General features: G+C 44.9%; 2 protein-coding genes across 5 annotated transcripts in view; one reads left to right on the top strand and one right to left on the bottom strand.

Annotated features, from left to right (window-relative positions):
• The window catches only part of BICRAL (BICRA like chromatin remodeling complex associated protein), a 105889-nt gene extending 89908 nt beyond the window's left edge, over nt 1-15981 (bottom strand). For 2 of the 4 annotated variants that reach the window (XM_082345962.1, XM_082345958.1), the window contains exon 1: nt 15707-15981. The gene's annotated coding sequence lies outside the window, so the exon portion shown is untranslated. Of the gene's footprint in view, nt 1-6997; nt 7079-15706 lie in introns of those variants that run through there. The other 2 variants (XM_082345959.1, XM_082345961.1) reach the window with 2 other exon arrangements.
• A 63-nt stretch (nt 15982-16044) lies between these two features.
• TBCC (tubulin folding cofactor C) lies at nt 16045-21024 on the top strand (the record flags this gene model as incomplete). The annotated part of the gene is made up of 1 exon (XM_082345991.1): nt 16045-21024. One exon carries the CDS (start codon nt 16045-16047, stop codon nt 17074-17076), a length of 1032 nt encoding a protein of 343 aa, XP_082202117.1. The 3' UTR covers nt 17077-21024.
• Nucleotides 21025-22613: the final 1589 nt, after the last annotated feature.

Here is a 22613-nt window from a genome sequence, read left to right as displayed (position 1 = left end):
CTCTGCAGGTCACAATGCGATAGGTTGTGAAATCCATGAGAGTGTGACCAGCTTCCACAAAAATGAAATTGCCTAGAATAGAAAATATTTGAATATATTGCGGGCACTGAGGGTATAAACTCTATTGTGAAATTTGTTCCCAATATAAATGTGTCTATGTATATACTGGTTTGTGATATAAAATGTATTTCTTACTGTGGTGGTGATTTAAACTTAAAAAAACAAAACATCTGGGCAAGAAAGGGACCCATTTGAGGATGATTAAATAAGAGACTGCTATGAACAGATGTGAATTTCATGAGGATAAGTGTGATAGCTCAGGAGACACATGGTGGTGTTTTTAAAAGGTATCCCCCCACCAGACAGTGAGCTCCTCAAGGACAGAAACTCTATGTCACATAGCTCTCAATTCCTAGCACCTGGCACACAAGAAGGCACTAAATAAATGTTGACTGAGTATGGTAACTAATATTCAAGAAGATTCCCAAAGAGCCTCATCTCCTGGCATCCCCACCTTTGTGTATCCCCCTCCCACAGTGTACCAGGGTTGGTCTGTGTGACCAACAGAATAGGGCAGGTGATTGTCACTTCTGAGGGTAGGTTATAAGAGGCTGCAACTTCCATTTTAGGTGCTCTTTCTGGAACACTCGCTCTGGGGGAAGGCAGCTGCCATGTCCTAAGGATACCCGGCCTATGGAGACACCCATATGGCGAGGAACTGCGGTCTCCAATAGCCAAGAGCCAATAAGGAAAGGAGGCTTTCTCCCTGTCATGGAAGCAAATCATCCCCCAGCCCACCCTTCAAATGATTGCAGTCCCAAGGGACAGCTTGACTGACTCTGAGGCAGAAACACCCAGCTAAGCCGTTCCTGGGTTCTGGACTCACAGAACTGGGTATATAATAAATGCTTATTATTTAAGCTGCTAGGTTTTGGAGTACTTTGTTATACAGCAAAAGACAACGAGTACAGTGAATTATTCATGAAGTCTAGAAAAGCTGAACAATAATACCAGTATACTAGAGTTATCCAGGGTTGACTACCATTTTTTTTTTTCTCTCTAAGAATCTATCATGTCACATTTTCAGCCTGACTAGATTAGGAATAGGCCCCTGACCCAACTTGGACAAATGGGAACCTCTCTTCTATTATTAGTACTTGAGACACAGAAACTGGGTCAGCTGTGAGAAGCAGACTGTAAGTCTGGAAAGACTAGGGGTCAAGGCCACCAGTTTGGAGAAGTTATAATGGGGCCCATGCAAGTGGATGGGAACAGAAAGGCCAATGTGTCTGGAAGAAGAAGAAAGCAGTTTCTCAGTGGACGTAGAGGGAGGGAAGTGGGGAGGGGAAACTGCCTGAGATATTCTAAGTCCCAGGAGGTCTGGCTGCTTTTCTAGTATTAGGGTTGGAAGATTCCCCGTCCTTATAATTATTTCCCATTTTACTTGCTCATTGATGACTGAGTTCCCTTTCTTGAAACCAAAAGATCCTCCAATACGCCTCGGGCCAGCTTCTCTCCAGCGCTGGCAAGGGGAGTGGCTCCTCCTGCTGTGGCAGGCCAAGGATCTCTCCAGAGAAGAGCAACAACTGGCCAGAGACTAAGCTGTGTTATTACTGCTATGCAAAAATGGCTATAGATGGAGTAAAAGGTCCTTTCAGACCATCCAACTCCTTTTGCCTTAACTCCATTTTCACCAAATAATCCTTTGATTATTAATGTACTTCAATTTAAAAAGCTGTGTTCTGGCCAGCTGAATTAATCATTCGAGCGGTTGGGTAGGTTCATGCCCATTATAAATTCACAGATTGGCTTTCAAGTGCAAATCATTCTGGAGTAACCTCCATTTCATTTCCACTGCCCTCGGTCAAGCCCTGTCATTCATCCAGTGACCCACTACAGTAGCCTCCCATGGCACTAGCCCTGCTCCAGTCCATCCTCTTCAACTTCTCTTCCTAAAACACAAAGAATCCGATGCCTTGCTCTCTGCTCAAAACCTCTGATGGTCCCCGGTGCCTTGGGAATGACTGCAGGCAACAGCCCCATCTTCCACCACACCCCTCGACACACCTCCTGACTCCTTCTTGCCACGTGGCAATAATCCAAGTTCCTCAAATGCAACTGGTACCCACGCTGCTCTGCTCCTGTTCTTCCCATTGCTAGCATCCCTTTCCTCTGGGTACCTCCCCTGCCTGCTCACTTTCCCTCACTCCTCTCTGTGCCCCTCCTCCCTCTTCCCTTTGTACTTCCACAGAATTTCCTCTCTCCTTTATAACACATGCTGCAGTCGACTTGACTTATAATTAGTTGTCTTCTTGTCTGTCCCTGTATGGTGAGCCTCAAGGAGACGAGGACTAAGCTTTTTTCATGTTTATCTTTCTCTCATCGCAGGGCCGAATAAAGCATCTTGCATCAACACTTTAACATTCATTGAGTGTTTTCTGTATCCAGGTGATGGAGGTAGCAGGCACTCAACAAATGGTCACTGAATCGATGACAGTCAGGTGGCAAGAACAAGTTTCCCCTGGACCTGATGATGTTCAGGTGAGGTGCCCACCTAGCCTCTGCACGTGCAGAGGTGAGACAGCAGAGTCAGACTCCTCGTGACACCCACGGTGCAGCAATGAATGAATGAATCTCAGCCTCACTTTTTTTTTTTTTTGAATAAAAAGCAAGGCGCTATTTCTCATTTCCTGATAAACTAACATGCTGCTCCCCTTTTCTTCTCTTTCCCCCTCTTTCTGCAGTTGCAATTATGACTCACAGGCACATTACAGAATGGAAGCTTTAGGTCAACAACTACTGGAGAATGGGAATGGGGGCGACCTCCACAGTTATATAATTTACATGTTTTAGAAGAAGGGCACGTGGGTCAACCCACAAGTGACTTTATTGCCCTTCTTTCAAAAGAGTCAGCATCGACATGTGAAGGAAGAAGCAGACTCTGGTCCTGATTTGTCCACTGATAATCCTTCTCCTGCCCCCAATTCTTCCTCTCCCTCCCAGAGTTGTGGGAAGGACTAGCTCTGGGAAGACATGAGACAGACAACCCAGAATCCTAAAGAAAATAGCAGAGAAAGTCACACAGTCATTCCTAAAGCAATGGATCAAGAAGTATCAGAATTAATAAGCAAAAAAACAACCCCCCCAAGACCCATACACATGTTTTCTCTTTTTAAACAAAAGTGAAGATTTCTACATTCTAAATTTCTATCTTCCAGAGGCTATATATTAAATGAATATTGCCTCAAATCAATGCTTACCCCACAGGTTCTAAAAAGGCAGCAAAGCATATTGCATAGACCCCTGACAGCCTCTAGAACTACCTACACAAAGCACCAGGAATCGCCAACTTGTAGAACACCGGAATACCCGCAGCAGCTTTGGCTTTCTGGGGAATCACACTTTTGTCAAGAGGCTATCTTTCTCAGCTTATCTTCAGATCCCAAGTTTCACTCAAACTTCACCTTTCACTTTGTGGTCATTCTTCACACAGAAACAAACTTTTTATTACTTTAAGAGAATTGTGCTCTTAAGACAAAGAATAGAAAAACTCTCATGCTCTGTTGAAATGCAGATGGAGGGCAGGGGCCGTGGCTCACTCATGAGCTAAATCGCTGTCTCTCCCCAGCCACAGGCCTTCTAGGATGTGCTCAGATTTGTGCCCCAGCAAATTTCAAATTACGACAGGTCACGGACCACTGGATCCCTCTCAGAGAGTGGAACTCACACATGTCAGAGCCACATGTGCCTTATGCTGTAGCTCCCGTCACACAGCCACATCCCTGAACTTTACGTGCCATTGTTCCCACATCCAAATTGGCATCTTTCACTTTTTGCAAGCAAGCGTTCATTATCCTGACAAATGAAGGAGGAGAAAGTATCTGCAGCACAAATGCGTTCCCACTGTGCATCCACATTTCCTTATCGTTATCACATCATAATGACACAAAGACATCGCTTTATCCATGTCAATGAGCATGTTTGAACACCATAATGTGCAAGGCATCAATCACCAAACCATTTTTTTCCAAACTTTTTTGACCATAACCTATAAAAAGAAATACATTTTTATCCTGCAAGTCATGTATATGTATATGTAAAATGTATATGTACACTATAAACCTGCTTATGCAGTACAATGCACTCCGACATTTTCTATTCTATTTCTTTTGTCATTTTTTAAAAAAATGCAGACTTCCATCCACTAAATGGATTTCATGTCCTTATTGGGTTGGAACCTGTGGTTTGAAAACATATAGTATTTCACAGAAAAGTGGTGTTTTGTAGAAAATAATGAAATCCTATCTAAAGAAGAGAACCTTTCAACTTCTAGGCAGAAAAGTTGAAGAGGAATACTTTTTTTGCTTCTTCTCTAACTTTCAACTGCCAGGACATTTTAAAAGCACTTGATCTCAATAAATGAGCCATTTCTACAGAAGCATATCTCAAAACTTTGTGGGTCACTATTCCCCTTACACTGAAGAAAAAAACTGAGGTTGAAAAGGTATTCCCCCAATCATGTGTACTAAAAGTGCACATCTGTTTGGGAATTAAAATTTGGTTGTATCTTTTAAAGAATCTTAAAATTGTGTTGCTTCAAATTTTTACCCTCCTGGCAAGGTTACCGTGAAGATTAAATGAGATAATGTGAGAGAAGGGCCTGGTGGCTCCTGCTATCTTTCAGGTTCTTGGATTATCTTTTCCTGGACATGCCTGAACTCTGTGTGACCTGGGGTCTCATTCACTGAACACCTACCCTGCTGGGCAACAGAGGACAGAGGATCCCACAAGGAGTTTACTGGCTCCATCAATAAGAATAAATATCATCACAAACTAGGATTCTAGAGTGCCTGGGTTGAGTATTTCACTTATTCCTCCAAAAGATAATTACTGTGAGCCTTCCATGCCAGGCATGATCTGCCTGTGTGCAGGGATTATGGGGTATGAAAAATAGAAGACACACCACAGCCCTCATGGAGCCTACAGTCAAGTAACAGCTTAGAGTTTGTGAAAATACTTCACATTCCATTAATGTTACATAGCATGCAAGTGTTTTACACTCCCTTATCTGTAAAGGGAGGTAAGATTAGATCAATGGTTCTCAAAACTGAAGCTATCACAGATAAAAAGGATTTCATAAAAGAAACTGAAAAAAAAGGGGGGGAGGAGAAAAAAGAAAAAGAAAGAATATGATCTCACAACACAATTCTTTAAACTGAATGACTTGTCACTAAAAAAAAAAAAAAATCATTACATAGCCTTATTTTTCCCTTTTACTATGTAAGCCAGTTTTTGTCCTGGAATTTAAGGATCCCTCAGGGCTTGCCCAGGTCTGACTTTATAGGATTCTTTGGTTTTCTTTTGCAGTACTACTTACATGTAAATTCTGGCCAAATATCCCCCAGAATTGCAGAAAGGCCAGAGACCTGTTCCTAGGAGAATCATTACAGGGTCCTTTCTGAGAAAGTCATAATATACACAGCAAATTCTGGCTCCATCCTTGACCCTGAGCTCTGGGAAATGCAAAGGGACAAAGGTCCTGGTGACTGGAAGGCAGAAAGGAACACTCGTTGAGGATCTACTACAGGTCTGGCCCAAAACTTGGTACTTTCCCACACGTTACTTTAACATCACAACTATCCCATGAGAAATATATCTTTTTCTTTATCTCCACTTTTTAGTTGGAGGAAACTGAGCTCAGAGAGGTTAAATATCATGCCCAATGTCACACAGCTAGTAATCAGAATTTAAACTCAGATCTGTCTACTTATTGCCACCATCACACCTCACTGGAAGGAAGAGACATCAGAGAAAGAACAGATGCAGAAAAGCTTTAAGAGATTTATGTGCCTTTTGACCTGAGAGAAATTTGAAACTATGTTCAAAAGACAATTCACACTTTTGGTGGGAATGTAAATTGGTGCAGTCACCATGGAAAACAGTATGGAGGTGCCTCAAAAAACTAAAAATACAACTACTATATGACCCGGCAATTCCACTCCTGGGGATATATCTGAAAAAAAGAAAATATTAATTTGAAAAGATACATGCACCCAAATGATGTTCATAGAAGCATTATTTATAATAACTAAGATGTGGAAGCAACCTAAGTGTCCATCAACAGATGAATGGATAAAGAAGATGTGATACACACACACACACGTGTGTGTGCGTGCACATGCACAATGGAATACTACTCAGCCATAAAAAAGAATAAAATTTTGCCTTTTGCAACAACATGAATGGACTTGGAAGGTATTATGCTTAGTGAAATAGTCAGACAGAGAAAGACAAATACTGTATGATATCACCTAAATGTGGAATCTAAAAAATAAAACAAACTAGTGAATATAACAAAACAAAACAGACTCACAGATATAGAGAACAAACTAGTGGTTACCAGTGGGGAGAGGGAAGGGGGGAGGGGCAAGATAGGGGTAGGGGAGTAAGAGGTACAAACTATTGATACTATGTATAAAATAAATAAGCTACAAGGATATATTATACAGCACAAGGAATATAGCCAACATTTTATAATAACTATAAATGGAGTATAATCTTTAAAAATTGTGAATCGCTATGTTGTAGACCTGAAATTTATATAATATTATACATAACTATACCTCAATTTAAAGAAGACAATTCAGATAGCTGACTACATATCGCTCTATCTTAGAGTCAGTGGCTTGACACCTCTTTAACTAGGCCTCTTTCCTGATCAGCTCAGCAAATATCCTCTTCTCTGTCCCTGGACTCCTTCCATCCTTTACCCTAGGAAAGAGAACAGCAAGCCCCCAGACCCACTTCTATTCACACTCCTAGGAGAAGTCTTGCTTCTGGCCCAACTCTCCATCCATTATTCATCTATTTAACAAGCATTTATTAATGTGTATCAGGTGTTGTGCTAGGCATAGAATAAAACACATTCCTACTTGGAGGAGCCCAAGCTACAGAATAGATACCTGTAAATACAGTCAGGATACTGACACTCACTCACCCAGAGCCAATGGAGGGGAGAATCCAGATAGGCTTCCTGGAAGAAGAGATGTGTAAAAGAGGTCTTATAGGAGACAAGTGCCCTGTCATGCAGAGAAGAAAAAGCACAAGATTGCAGGCAGCAGAACAAGGGAGCAAGCAGCAGGTCCCACATGGACCCACCAGTTCTTTCTCCAAACCCGCTTGTCCTGGCACCAAGCCCAATACAGACCCAGCTCTCCAAGCTGGAACCTTCCACAACTCTTTGCCCTCCTGTAGCCCTTACTTCCAGTGAATCCCTGAGTCCTGTCTAGTCTCCTTCTAAGTCTCTCTCAGACATTTCCTCTTCCTTCTCTATCCTCACTCCCCTCACCATAGCCCAGTACCACCATTTCTCATTGGCTCCTGCAACAGCCTCCAAAGGGACATCAGTTTACTTTTGCTCCATGTGAATCCATTCAGCACAGACAATCTAGACTGAGCCTTTGTTAAAGGGGAAAAAAAAAAAAAAAAAAGGTGGGTGGTAGGAATCACCTGATCCTGTCATTATCCTGCTTAAACTTCACTAGATCCCAGTGCCTTCAAGTTTAAGACAAAACTTCCTAACAGGATTTACAAGACCCTTGGTCATCTGGCCTCTGCTCACCTCCTTAACCTCATCTCTGATCTTCAGTTCCTCTAACACGGTGGCTTATGACCCTGGTTGCCCAGCAGAACCACCTGGGGGGCTTTAAAAAATACCAACGTCACATCCCACTCCCAGACATCATGACTGAATTACTCAGGGGAAGGCCCTGGACATCAGGGTGTTGTAAAGCTCTCTGTGTGATATTAACACGCAGCCAGGGCTGAGAAGCTTGCCCTAGTCCAACACATCTGACAGGTTTGCTGCACATGCCCCGTCTCTGCTGCCAAGGGAACTGGAGCTCTCCAGGCTTGAGGTCCGGAACTTTCTGTCTGTTTTGTTCACTGCAGTATTTCCAGCACCTAGAACAGTGCTAGAATGACTCTGCTTTCTCCCTTCACCTGGTTAGATTTCACTAATTCTTTAAGATCCAGCTTCGATTTCCTAAAAGACACTCCCTCCCTTGATTCCCCTGTTCTGGATTAGGTGACTCTGTGTGAGCTCAGCACCCAAGATTTCTCCCATCATAGTATATATCACACCACCTTGTAATCATCTGCATCCCTCACGTAGCCTGTAAGCTCCAAGGGAGCCCTGTCTGTGTGTTCATCAGTATAGCACCTCCATCCCCTAGCAAAGCGCCTAGCATAGAGTCAGTTCTGATTTAATAAGCACAGCATGAATAAACGGAAGTGAAGGAGCACGAGTATGGGTGTAACAGCACAGTATGGTGCAGCTGGGGTAATGGCAATGGTAGGAGATGAGGCTGGAGAGGCACACTGGGGACACGGCCTGGCTTCCACACCAAAGACTCTGAACAGTATTAGACAATAGGGAGCCAGCAGAAGTTTTAGGTAAAGTGACACGATCAGCTTGAATTTTAGGGCAATAAGTGGCTGAGGCATGGAGGACTGGGGGAGTTCAGGTACGCACGGGGGTCGGGGACCAGATGGGGGTCTAGAGCAACAGCCCAAGGAGGAGATGAGGAGGGGGCTGAGGCCTGAAGAGAGGGAGCCAGCTGAGAGAGAGAGAGAGAGAGAGAGAGCGAGAGAGAGGGAATTAATGGTATTTGCAGACTGGGTGGCCCAGTGAGGAGGAATGAGGCTCTGTGGATGACTCTGATTTCCTGCTTGTAAGAGTACGGATGTGGTGTCAGGAGTGTGATCAGATGTGGTATCAAGACCAGATAGGTGGTGTTAAAAGCCTGGACTCAGGAACTCAACTGCCTCAATTAAAATTTTGGCTCCACTGCTTACTAGCTTTCGGTCCTGAGGAAGTCACCTTCACCTCCTCAGTTCTTCATCTGTTCAGTGGGGATAACAAGTAGTACCTACACCACAGGGATGTCGTGAAGGCTCAATGGGGTAATATGTATAAATGCTCAGCCATTGCCTGGCACATAGTAAATGCCATATTAGAGTTAGCAAAACTATTTATATACAGCATGCTAGATTATCTGCAAAGAGTTAACGTCTGCCAACAATTCCCTCCATCCCTCTGAATGCCTGTGCTCCACCCATCAAGAGGTGGAGTCTCTTTCTCCCCATCTTGAATCTGGGCAGCTTTATGATTTGCTTTGACCAAATGAAGTGACATTGTACCAATTCTGGCCCAGGCCTTAAGAGGCCTGGTGGCACCTACTTTTGCCCCTTTGGGAGCCAGCCACCATGCAAAGCTGGAGCCCAATTACTGAATGCTAGGGGACCAAGTGGGAGAGAGGCTGTGTGGAGGAGATGAGGTACATAGGCCGACAGCAGCACCAAGGCCCCAGACATGTAAGGGAGGCTGTCTTGGAGACTCCAGCCCCAGCTCAGCCCACAGAATTGTGAGAAATAATGAATTATTGCTGTTTCAAGCCAGTAAGTTTGGGGTTGGTTTGCTACACAGTAATAAACTGAAACTTATGTAGAAGAAAAAGGACATCATTGGGACAATAAGGACTTCATTTTAAGCCATCTTAAAATATGAGATATTTTGTACAGTAAAAATATGGAGACACGGAAATATCAAAAAAGGTGTTGGAAGTTCAAGTTTGGGCTCAGGAGAGAAGTGGAAGGAGGAGATAGGGATTCGAGAATCAGTCAGCATAAGGACAGGACCTGGTGCCCTGGGAGGGGAAGGTGAGCTCAACAGAGGAGGTTCGAGGAACGAGAAAAGGGGTACCAGGATAGAAATCTGGCCCTGTGGATACTTAAGGGGTGGATGGAGAGAAACTTATGAAGAAGACAAGGAACAGTGATCAGGGATGGACAGAGAACTGACAGGACCAGGGAGCCATATTTTGAGAAGAAGGGGTCATCCAGTGCTTAGAGCTACAAAGAACAATGGACTTGAACAATGGACTTGAACGTTAGGAGGGAATGGGGATTTTCAAATAAAGTAGCAGAGGCAGCAGTCAGATGGCTAAGGAAGGAATGAAATTGAGAATCCGAACATAGCAAACGTAGATGACTATTTTTAAAAGTCTATTGAATCTGGGGGCTTCCCTGGCGGTCCAGTGGTCAGGACTCCGCGCTTCCACTGCAGGGGGCACGGTTCGATCCCTGGTCAGGGGACTAAGATCTCGCCAGCCGTGCTGCTGAACCCATAGAAACAGAGAGTAGATTGGTGGCTGCCAGGGGTGGGGTGGGAGGTGAGGAGTTGGATGGAAATGAGTGAAGGCAGTCAAAGGGTACAAACTTCCAGTTATACGATGAGTAAGTTCTGGGGATATAACATACATCATGGTGACTATTGGTAACAATACTGTAATGTATATCTGAAAGTCGCTGAGAGAGAAAATCTTAAAAGTTCTTACCACACACACATAGACACAGACACAGACACAGACACAGACACACACAAAGGTAACTATATGAAATTATGCATGTGTTAACTATATGGTGATCATTTCACAATATATACATATGTCAAATCATCACAATGGGTACCCTAAACTCACACAGTGGTATATGTCACTTATAGCTCAACAAAGCTATAAAAAATAAACCTAATTACCTCCCCCCAACATTTTTTTCAAAAAATAAATAAAATTAAAATCTATTGACAAGAGAAGGAGAAAAGAGCATTCGCTTGGGTAGATGAAAGGACAAAAAGGAAAATTGTTTTAAGTTGAGGGAACTTGCTTGCTCAGAGGCGATGCCAAAGAAGAGGCATTAAAGATCACGAAGAAAGAGAGGATGGAAGTGGCTCGAGGTCCTAGGAAATGGGAGGGAAACAGCTCAGGTGGAGGGCTTGGCTTTGAAGAAGGACAAGAGGCAAAGGGGTGGATCTTCATGGAGAAGTCATTAGTGAGATGGAGGCAAGGTGAGGTTCACTTCTGATGGCCTTTTTTTCTCAGAGAAGAGTAGGTAAGGTCATCTGCTGACAGGCAGTGCAGGTCTTGGAAGAGTGATGTAAATTTCTGAAGATTTTGTAGGGAATGCATGAGGGGCAACAGAAGTCAAGCCTCTAGACTCTTGGACAGAAGCTGCTCTATGGGGATTCCTGCCTTCTGAGGGTCAGGCTCTCCACACCAGCTTCTCTCCTCTGGCCTGACCCAAACCCAGCTCCTTCCCCTGAGTCAGTCTAGACTGCCACCTGGAAGGTTTTTCACTCTCCAAGTATTTGCTGAACATACACACCATGAGCCCCATTTCTCTGGGCAACACGCTCTCCCTCTTCCCACAGAGCTTCCAAACCTTCCCCCTACCTTTGCAGACACCCCCACCCCTTTCCCACCCCCCACTGTCTACAGAGCACACAGACACCATCAGACTCATCTGCCAACTACCAAACATGCAAATTTACCTACAGCTGCACCCTCTCCTGCTGATACACCATTTTAAAACTGCCGTTGAATTTAGGGGGTCTTGACCAACATTTAAAAATACAATAAAAAGAATAGAAAACAGCATCTATTGTACATCCTAAGAGTATTTACTGTTTCTTAAAGCTTCTGTTTCAATTATGATGCATCTGTTACTATGAGTTGAGGTCAAAAAGTTTGTGTACGTTTGAAAACTTTCACAATAAAAAGTTAAAACAACACTGCCATAGAGAAAGCTGTCTTTCCCTCCATCTACGGCTAATCCTCACACCTGTGTTTTGGGTCCCATCCCCTCCAGGACCCTTATATTACGGACCTTATGTCTTCTTTCTCTGTAAAAAACAAAAACACCTCACTGGCCTCCTCATACCCCCCATTTATTCCCTCTTCCCCCCTCACAGTCAAACTTCTCCAAAGAGTTATCTGGGTTCAGCATCAACTCCATACCATGCTCCCACCCCTTCGTCTCACCCCTTCGGTGTGCCTCCTGCCCACAGCACTCCTGGGACACAGCTCTCCGCAAAGTCATCAGTGACCCCTGAGCCCACACGTCTAGAAGACACTTTCCAGTGTTCATGACTCCTTGTTCATTCCTGCTCCTTCTTCCAGCCTGGGCTCAACCCCTCCTCCTCCCTCCGGAAGGCTTCACTGACCTCCCAACAAGGTCAAACCTCCCACTAGGGGCACTCACTGTTCCTCTGTCCTTCCTAACAGTTGTCAATTGTCGCTGTTACTATTTCACATGTTTTTGTAATTATCTGCCCAGATTAGGCCTCCTCAAGGAGGAAGGGGACTCTGCCTATCTTCATGCCCCTCGGCAGCCCAAGAGCCTCCCCGGCTCAGCGCTGGGCACAGTGCTTAATAAACTGACGTTAGATAAATAATCGGCACCAGCCCCTGTGCCAGGCATTACGTGTAAAATGATGAAAAACATCCCAGAAAGTGAAGGGTGTTGAGGGGGAGGAGAAAGCCAGGGGCAGAGGTGGAAATAAGGGGCAGCTCCTGTCCTGCTTCCCAGACCAATCTGGGGCCTTTTGCAGAACAGCACATGCCTTCACGGCGGACACCTTCACTGTCTTTGGGTCAGAAAAGTCAGCAACTCAGGTAGGAAAATTTGCTTAATATTTCATACTTGACACGCAGAACTCTTAATGAATCCTTTTAAACCACTACATGTTCAATATTTGCTGAAAGATGAATAGGTGACACCTCCTTCTGGCATCGAGCTACTAGAAAACAGGGCCTGGATCTTTTCATTTGCCCAGGTGTGGCTGGCATGTCCCACCTGCACAGGGTCCCTGATAAACTCCAGAGAACACAAAAGGCCTCATTCTTTGCTGTCTAACCACACCCAAAGACTATCTTATTGTGTTACACACTTTTACTACTTGGTTATTGATTTCCTGTGGCATATCACTATACAAATATTCACTTAAGGACTTTAAAAGACCAAATAAATATGACAAGTACTTAAAATTAGAAACAAAGTATGGAGATGCAACCAGCGAAATCCAGACTGTGGGAAACTCTATTAAACAAATGACCGTTTGTTTTTTTTTTCAACAAAACACTTGGGAGATGGGGGAAGGATTTAAAAGTGATTAAAGAGACATATTAACTAGGCATGTTGAATAGAACTTGTTTGGCTCCTTATTCAAATATAGTAACTTTTAAAAAAGGAAATTATAGGATAATCAGAGAAATGTGAATATAGCCTGAAACTCTGATGATAATGAGGAAATAATCACCACTTTTTTTGGAGTGTGGTAATGGTATTGCAGCTATGTTTTTAAAAGATAGTCTTGATCTTTTTGAGATACATATTGACATACTTATGGTTTGTAAAATATGAAATAATATAAGGTTTGGGATTTGCTGTAAAATACTCAGAGTGAGGTGGGGTGGGGAAGGGCTAGGGTTGTAGAAGGAGCAAGACTGCCAGTTGGGAACTGTTGAAGTTGGTACACATAACACTCTGCTCTCCACTTCTAAATTTTCGAAAAGTTAAAAAAGAAATCTAACTAACAAACTGAACCATTAAAGTATCTAAATTTTTGTTAAATAATTTTTAAAGTCTGGAACACCTTAGAATTCTTTCACTTTCCAAGATGTCTACAGTAGAGCAGTACTTTGATTCACGAGCTCTGTAAAGCATCTTTGAAAGTGGGATTCAGCACTCACAGGCTGCTTGCCTTTTGCCACATTTCCACTGTAATGCATCACCCTCTTTCCTTCCATCAGAACAGGCAAATACAGTCTGGCAGTGCCTTCCTACTGCTTTTGAAATGCAGCTTTAAACCCATGTCTTGACCACCTACCTTGGCCTGCAGTTGTGCTGGGGTCTGTCAAGAACTGTCAAACCAATGCTTCATGATGAACATACTCCTGACCCCTGTCCATTCCCAATGGGGTCTCACATCAGTCTTTGAAGGTGCCTCCCACACACTGGGTCTATAGGGTAGCCTGTCCATTCTTGTCCTTTACTTCTCCCTTTCCATAAAAGTTTGAACTAGCCAACTTAAAATATTCGGAAACTTCCAAAGTCTACTGGACTCCATGCCAAAACCTCTTCATTGGGCAGAAATGAAGTTCTTGAAAGGGTTTAACGATCTTCCATTCCACATCTGATACAGACAACACTACCCCCCCCTACCCATAGGTTCACTACAGCTAATTCAAAAATGTTGCCTAACTCCAGCTGCAACTCTCAAGTCCAATAAACTTTGTTTGGCTACAGACTTTCTTAATTTGAGTAGGACACATTGAACTGCTGAAAAATTTAAGGGAGGCAGGTCAGATTTTTTTCCCTAGCAAAAATAAATCTTCTCTAAACCTTCCTTGGGTAAATCAACCCTTCATAAAATAAAGCAGCTACTGCATTCCCCCGGACTACCCAAAGACAAGATAACCAGTTATATTTCATTCACCAGCCTTGGAACCATACCTCACAAAAAAACAAAAGCCTCCATCTATCTCGCCCATGAAACAAAGAGAACGAAAACTTAGAATATATACTACAAGCGCAAGCATAGGATTTTTTTTTAGCAACCCCGTTTCCATCAGGTGCACGTCTACCCACACAAACACACAATAACCCTCACCCCCCCCCCACCCCGTGGAATTTGCCAGTGTGACTTGTGCTGACTTTCAGCGGAGGAACACGGGAATTTGTTTAGTTGTGGTTTTGGCTTTCAATGGGAAGGAAAGGAAGAGTGTGGGGCGTGAAAAACTGGAAATGAGTCTTAATTCTTCTGTTTCCTCCCGTCCTTCTCTGCATCAAAATGCAGGTGTATCATTGAAATTTCAAGTGAGTTTCTCGGGCAGTTAAATACCCCGACGGAGTCTGGGAACAGGGGGTGGAGATAATGGTGAAACCGAAGACTGGAAGGGAGGGCCGGGTCAGAGGCCCCGGCGCTCTGCCGGGCTGCACCGAGCACACGAGGTCACCCCGCGCCTGCTGCCGGCCGCGCCCCGGTTCTGGCCTGGCCAGCTGTCCTGGGTTTTGCCAGCGACTGCGCCGTCCGGGGTGCCCACTCACACCTCTGCCTGGTCCCGACTTTAGGCTAGGTTCATTCACTTCCGGTGACAAATCCCTCCCACCACTTCTAGAAATAATGTAACATTTCCCCCATCACTTTCCTAACAACCGACGGCCCGTCAGACAGCCGCCGAGTCCGGGGCTGGGGGTCTCACCCCGGCGAGACCAGCAGCGCCCAGCTGCGGAGGGAGTGACGGCCAAGGTCGGGGTGGGGGGGAGGGCGTGGGAGGAAGAGGAAGGGGGTGTGGAATCTCACCTCCCCCCGCCCCCACCCCTCCGACTGCAGTAATTGGCAAAAAAAATAAGCCGTTTTTAGACTTCCCCAGGGCCCCCTGAACCTGGCTGCAGTGAGGAACCCAGTCTCTCCCATTCCGGTGCCCCTCGCCTTCTCCCGCCCCCGTAAGTGCCTGCAGGAATCCTGGAGCCCCAGGCCACGCGGAACTGCAGCGGCGGGGGGGGGGGGGCGGGGGGTAGGATGAGGGTTTAGGGGCGGCAGGAATGGGTGGGGGGAAGGGGTGGTGGAAGGGAGAAGGAGAAAAACAGAGGCATGCAAAAGGCTCCGTAGCCAGCTGTTCCAGCTGCCGCTTCCTCCGGCGCGGGCCGGGCGGTGTAATATTCCCCCCCCTCCATCTTTCTCACCACTACCTGTCCCACCCACCCACCACAGGCACACATTCCCCCCACCAGTAGCGGATCTCCGGCCTGTAAGGGGGTAGTAGGAAGGAGCTGGGGGGGAGGGGGAGGCCTGCGAGTTTCTAACCTTGTTCTTATAAACAAACCCACATGTGCAGCTGCCGCTGCTGCAACTCACCCCACAATCCCGGATATAAGTCCTGCCCCTTTAAGAGGAAAAAAAGCTTCCCCCGCCTGCCTTCCACCCTACCCATCCACAAGGACCTTTGTCTTCCCACCCCCTCAGTCAGTCGGCCCCGCCCCATATCCCCGCCCCCTCCGACGCTGAGGAACCAATGGGCGAAGAAAATAAGGCCGGGGCCTGACGTCAGCATGTCCGGCCAATCACAGGGCGCGTTGGTGGGAGGCCTCGCGGAGGGCGCGCCCGGAGGAAGGAAGGCAGGAGAAAGGAAGCTTGAAGTCAAGATGGAGACTGCTAGTGGCTCTGCCGCTGCTGTGGCGAACGGGGACTTGGGATCCCAGAGGGACCGGAGCCTGGTGCCTGAGCGGCTTCAGAGGCGAGAAAATGAGCGGCAACTGGAGGTGGAAAGGCGGAAGCAAAAGCGGCAGAACCAGGAGGTGGAGGAGGAGAAGAGCGACTTTTTCGCCGCCGCCTTCTCTCGGGAGCGATCGGCCGTGGAAGAGCTTCTGGAAGGCGGGGAGTCCGTCGAGCAGCTGGAGGAGGCGGCCGCTCGGCTGCAGAGGCTGCAGAAACTTCTAAACGACTCGGTTTTGTTCCTGGCCGCCTACGACTTGCGGCAGGGGCAAGAGGTGCTGGCGCGGCTGCAGGAGGCCCTGGCCAAGCGGCGCCAGGAGCTGCAGCCTAAGAAGCGTTTCGCTTTCAAGACCCGCAGGAAGGATGCTGCTTCAGCCACCAAAGTAGATTCGGCTCCCGGCGCCCCGGCAGCGGAAGGCATCCTGGCCTCCCCGCCGCCCTTGAAGGAGGAGGAAGGCTTCGGCTCCAGCTGGATCTGCGGCTTCTCCAACCTGCAGTCCCAAGTCTTGGAGAAGAGAGCCGAGGAGCTGCACCAGCGGGACGTCCTTTTGACCCAACTGATTAACTGCACAATCAAACTGTATGGCAATCCCAACACCCTGCGGCTGACCAAGGCTCGAGGCTGCACGCTGCTCTGCGGCCCGGTGTCCACCTCCGTGTTCCTGGAGAACTGCAGTGACTGCGTGCTGGCCGTAGCCTGCCAGCAGCTCCGCGTACACACCACGAAAGACACCCGCATCTTCCTGCAGGTGACCAGCAGGGCAATCGTGGAGGACTGCACCGGGATACAGTTCGCCCCGTACACCTGGAGCTACCCGGGGATCGACAAGGACTTCGAGGGCTCTGGTTTAGACAGGAGCAAAAATAACTGGAGCGACGTTGACGATTTCAACTGGCTGGCCCGTGATGTGGCCTCCCCAAACTGGAGTATTCTTCCTGAAGAAGAGCGAAGGATCCAGTGAGACTAAGCAGTTGTCACTCTTTTCTTCACTCCTACCAAATACACTCCTTTGTGGGACTGACTCCAGCTAATGGGACCCCAAAATTTACTTCTTGTCACGCTGTCTATTTTCATTATTTTAAGACTTTAGATTGTGATAGGCTCCTACTTTCGATTTCCATTAAATTTGTGGCAGGTCTAGCACTTCAGAGAATTTTTGCTATTTTGGTGACGTTTCGGAGCTTTTGTTTGACGGTGATAATTTGAAGCCATAAGGGGAAGAGAGTGTGGTTGTGTGTCGGTTTTTAATGATTTGTGGTGTTTAAAACATTGCAGAATAAAGTAAGTCTTCAATAAATATTTGTTTAATAAACGAATTCAGTAGGGCTAGTAGGAGCCAGTTAATATTGAAGTAAGGTATCAAACGTATTCAAACTGCCATTAACCAAGAGCTTTTTTGAATTGCAGGTTTGACTTCCATACGTATTTTTCAGTGGGGCAATGGAAGGACTCCTCTCTGGTCTTCAGTTACATGTTAGCTTGGGTTTTTGGCATCCAGCTAGTCATCGACTTATTTGGATCCAAACTTTTGGCACGGACCCCAAGAGCCTCATGAGTCTTAATCACCTGTAAAGCCAAAATAGTTATAGCTACCAATTTTTTGTGCACTTAAAATATTATCGACACCATTGTAAGCACCTTACTCATGTAAACTTATTAAGTCCTCAAAATATTATGAGGGTAGCTTCTGTTAACTCCATTTTTCAAGTGAGGAAACAGATAAGTTGCCCAAAGGGCACACAGCCCAAGTGGTGGACTGGGATTTGAAATCATGTAGTCTGGCTCCAGAGCCCACGTTCTTAACCTCTACTAGATACTGATTTTTGAATAGTGTTAATTGAGTTCGAAAGAAAGCTTCCATAAGTAAAGAGGGCAAATTGCTTTTCTTAAATTCTCAGGCATAATGGCTCTACGTATCTATCCTCATACAAAAAGAATTGAGGCAAACATCTGGCTGAGTCTTAATTTTTCCACTCATTTTGCTGTAATTCGCTACTGTTACAAATTTGGCTTTCTGCTCTATATACTACCACTCATTATTCTTAAATGGAAAGTTGTAAGATTTTCAAAAAGCTTTTTTGGGTCTAGTGGCCTTGTAACTGCGGATGTGCTTTTTATTTAATAATTACCACAAGTATTAAGGTGCTTAAATATCTCAAGTATTTATGTATTTAATATTATATGTTCTCTTTTGTTCTGAAAAAGGATTTAAAGTGGCTTCTAGGATATGTGAAATGTAACAAGATAATAAAAACAAATGACAAGGAGGAACAAGGGTAGAATGACGGATTGGAGGCAGAAATGAAGCCAATAAAAAAAATGAGGGAAGAGATATGGGAACATATGTATATATATAACTGATTCACTTTGTTATAAAGCAGAAACTAACAAACACACAATTGTAAAGCAATTACACTCCAATAAAGATGTTAAAAAAAGAAAAAAAAAATGTAGGCTGCCAAGCCCTATTCCTTAGCTGGAGGTGAATCCAGATTTTTTTCCCCTCAACTATTAGCTAACTTGAAAAGGGATCCTAATCAGTTTCACAATTTGCAGCATCCACAAACAAGAGGGAAAATCGTTTGCTTGGGAGAGTTAATCCTGATGATAAAAAGAAATAACTTATAATGAAATTCTCAACCATATCTTTACATTAGAAACTGACCGGTATCCTAAAGCTGTGCCCCTAGAGACTGATAGTTTAACACAAGTGCACTTAAGAATAAACCATGCTTGTTTTTTTTGGTTGCGCCACCTGGCTTGCAGGATTCTTGTTCCCGACCAGGGATCGAACCCCGGAATTGGAAGCGCGGAGTCCTAACCACGGGACCGCCAGGGAATTCCCAACCTTTTTTCTACTAAAGCTCACAATTTTACACCTGTAACTCTGCTGACCACCCGACCAGTTGTAGGCCATCCAACTAGCTCCCCCTGACTGACGTCCCTCAATATTTGAAAACATTTCCATCTTTGCTGGTCTTCTTCCTTACTAGAGGCATATCTCTTCTTGCCCAGAGATTCCTCTTCCGCTTGTGCCCATCCCCTCCAACCTCCTATGGCCTCCCTTTCCACTGGCCTTTTTTCTTTTAAGACACCAGATCCTGAGATCCTCCACCCTACATGTCACTGAATGATGTTCCAGCTCCTTCCCTGTGTGTCAGACATCTTAGAAGAATAGCTGTGTCCACATACACCTACATCTATTCCCTCTTTCAGTCTTTGTAATTTTAACTCTTCTCTGCTGAAACTGCTCTTTGATGGTATTAGTGGCCTAATCACCAAATCTACCGGCTCCCTCCCCTCCCCCTCCTTAGCTTTTTTACTCTTGGTACTGTTTACCCTTTTTTGTTTGTTTGTTTTAGGTACAGTTTACTCATCCTTGCAGTTCTCTCTTTCCTTGGCCGTAACCTTTCTCTAACCTGTTTCGCTTACGTCAGCTTCCTTCCCTTCATTGGGATTCTGATGATTTATAGCCCTTAAATATGAGTGATGCCCAAAGTTTTGCCATTAGCTTCTTTGTATTCATTCTCTCAGAGCCTCAACTGTCAACCTATATGCATAGTCTTGTGTCTGTATCCCTAGCCTCCACCCTTATTGGGCTCACCTGCCTTTCAAATTCCATATATTCTTTTTTTTTTTTTTTTTTTTTGGCCACGCCGCGCGGCTTGCAGGATCTTAGTTTCCTAAGCAGGGATGGAACCTGGGCAAACAGCAGTGAAAGCACCGCGTCCTAACCACTGGACTGCCAGGGAATTCCCTCGAATTCCAAATATCCTTTTTTAAAATGAATTACTTAATTTATTTATTTTTGGCTGCGTTGGGTCTTTGTTGCTGTGAGCAGGCTTTCTCTAGTTGCGGCGAGTGGGGGCTACTCTTCATTGCGGTGTGCGGACTTCTCGTTGAGGTGGCTTCTCTTGTGGAGCACGGGCTCTAGGCGCATGGACTCAGTAGTTGTGGCACACGGGCTTAGTTGCTCCGCGGCGTGTGGGATCTTCGCGGACCAGGGATCAAACCCGTGTCCCCTGCATTGGCAGGCGGATTCTTAACCACTGTGCCACCAGGGAAGTCCCTCCATATATTCTTAAAATCTCCATTTTCACTTCTTTCCCTCCCAAGTTCCATGTTTATTTTAAGGATGTCACTCTTCTCCAGGCACCCAGTGCTACCAGGGCCAGGCAGGTGAAGTCCATGAGTAAGGCTGCTGAGAGTAAGTCGCTAGGGAGTGGGGGACCAGATAACTTGGCAGACAGATTCAGGCATTTAAAAAACATTGGCGGGGACTTCCCTGGTGGCGCAGTGGTTAAGAATTCGCCTGCCAATGCAGGCGACACGGGTTCGAGCCCTGGTCCGGGAAGATCCCACATGCCGCGGAGCAAGTAAGCCCGTGCGCCACTACTGAGACTGTGCTCTAGAGCCCGCGGGCCACAACTGCTGAAGCCTGCGTGCCTAGAGCCTGTGCTCCACAACAAGAGAAGCCACCTCAATGAGAAGCTCGTGCACCACAACGAAGAGAAGCCCCAGCTCACAGCAACTAGAGAAAGCCCATTCGCAGCAACGAAGACCCAATGCAGCCAAAAATAAATAAATAAATAAATATTTTTAGAAAAACAAACAAAAACAAAACAAAAAAACCCAACATTGCATAAGACAAGCAAAACTTTTTCTGCAGTCTGCGTCTGGTCCTCGAGCTGGCCAACTTGTAACTAAAATAAGTGATGCCCCAAGTGATGAATGATGCTCATATCATGTCAGTTCCTTCCCTGGAAAGTCTTGCCTATTCATCCTGTCCTCTCAAGTCTTTCTGCCGTTTCAGGAAGATAGACCCTATATGTTTCCAGACGCTTAAACTGGAATGGATTTTTTTTGTTTGTTTTTTACAAAGACAACAACAAGACAAAACAAATCTATATTAAAGTCACACCCCTGAATTAAAAGCATTGACTTAAAGTCACTTTAGTAAGTTTTTATCAAGCAAATCTAATGACAATGGTCATTGCAGTGAGGGCATATTCACCAATAAGTGTAATGACCATACATTTTCATTAAGATCAACTCTGGAAAAGCAATAAAACTGCATATTAGTCAAGCAATCAGTTTATTAACCTTCATTTATGATCAGGTGTGTTAAATATAACTTAGTACAGTATTATATGAGTATTGTATAATTATAAAAGTGTCACTTCAGGGCTTCCCTGATGGCGCAGTGGTTAAGAATCTGCCTGCCAATGCAGGGGACACGGGTTCGAGCCCTGGTCTGGGAAGATCCCACATGCCGCGGAGCAACTAAGCCCATGCGCCACAACTACTGGGCCTGCACTCTAGAGCCTGCAAGCCACAACTACTGAGCCCGCATGCCACAATTACTGAAGCCCGCACACCTAAAGCCCGTGCTCCGCAACAAGAGAAGCCACCGCAATGAGAAGCCTGCGCACCACAACAAAGAGTAGCCCCCGCTCACCGCAACTAGAGAAAACCCGTGCACAGCAATGAAGACCCAATGCAGCCAAAAAATTAAAAAATAAAAAACCCAGTATGTACAATATAATGCAAAATTTAAAAAAAAATTGTTACTCCAGTCTCAACCGCATAAGAATAGAAGAAATGGTCAATTATAAGTTTTAATGCTGAACTTCTGATTGCAATGCAACAGTCATTATTTAACAAAAAATATTTAGTTTTAATTGTGTTAATCAGGCAGAAATAAACAAAACCAGCAAGATGTAAAGATTCAACTTTCTATGGGTAATGTTACATGGTAATACGTTTTATAAACATTGTGGCAATTACTGTAGTACCACAGAAATTGGACAGCTAAATTATATTTAATTCGAAAGTTTCACCACCAACTCAAAGACTTAATCGCACTATTTGACAATTTTCTTCTCTTATAAAGAAAATGAGTTGGCCATTACAATTAGATGGTCAATTATTTACCAGCTTTAAGTTTCAAGAAGGGCAGGGACAATATGACACAAAAGCCATGTTCAATTCAACTGAACAAATATTTGAGCATCCACTATGCAACTTTTCCACGTTGGGTGCTAAGAGCACAATGGTAAACAAGGTAAGCGTGTGCTCTTCCTTGATGGAGGTTACGGCCTAGTTGAAGATCAGATGAATGAAAGAACAATCATGAGAGAGAAACCCTGAGAGCTCTGATAGGGTAGTGCCCTATTATTATCAATATAACCTCTCCTGGTTAGAAGGGACCTTAAGTAAGGCTTCTATTTTAACCACCAATCCAGGGTTTGAATTCCCTGGCTGAACTCAGATCAGCAGCAGTCACAGAAGGAAGTAGTTGCTATCCAAAAGCCTGCTTTCCAAATTTTCAGATACTGTACACTCTGAACTTTAAGAACTGATAAGACCAAGCAAAAAATTCAAGGCCATTTACTCACCTGGTAACCAAGCTCAACATTCTGTGCAGGCATTCAAGTACTTTATTATATTTTGAAAAATATTTTTTAGTTGAATACCTTTTAGTTGTGTTTATTTCAC

The sequence above is a fragment of the Balaenoptera borealis genome (assembly GCF_965194805.1).
Source record: "Balaenoptera borealis genome assembly, chromosome: 12".
Taxonomy (NCBI): Eukaryota; Metazoa; Chordata; class Mammalia; order Artiodactyla; family Balaenopteridae; genus Balaenoptera; species Balaenoptera borealis.
The sequence above is the reverse complement of the archived record's forward strand: the minus strand, read 5'-3'. Positions and strand labels throughout refer to the sequence as shown.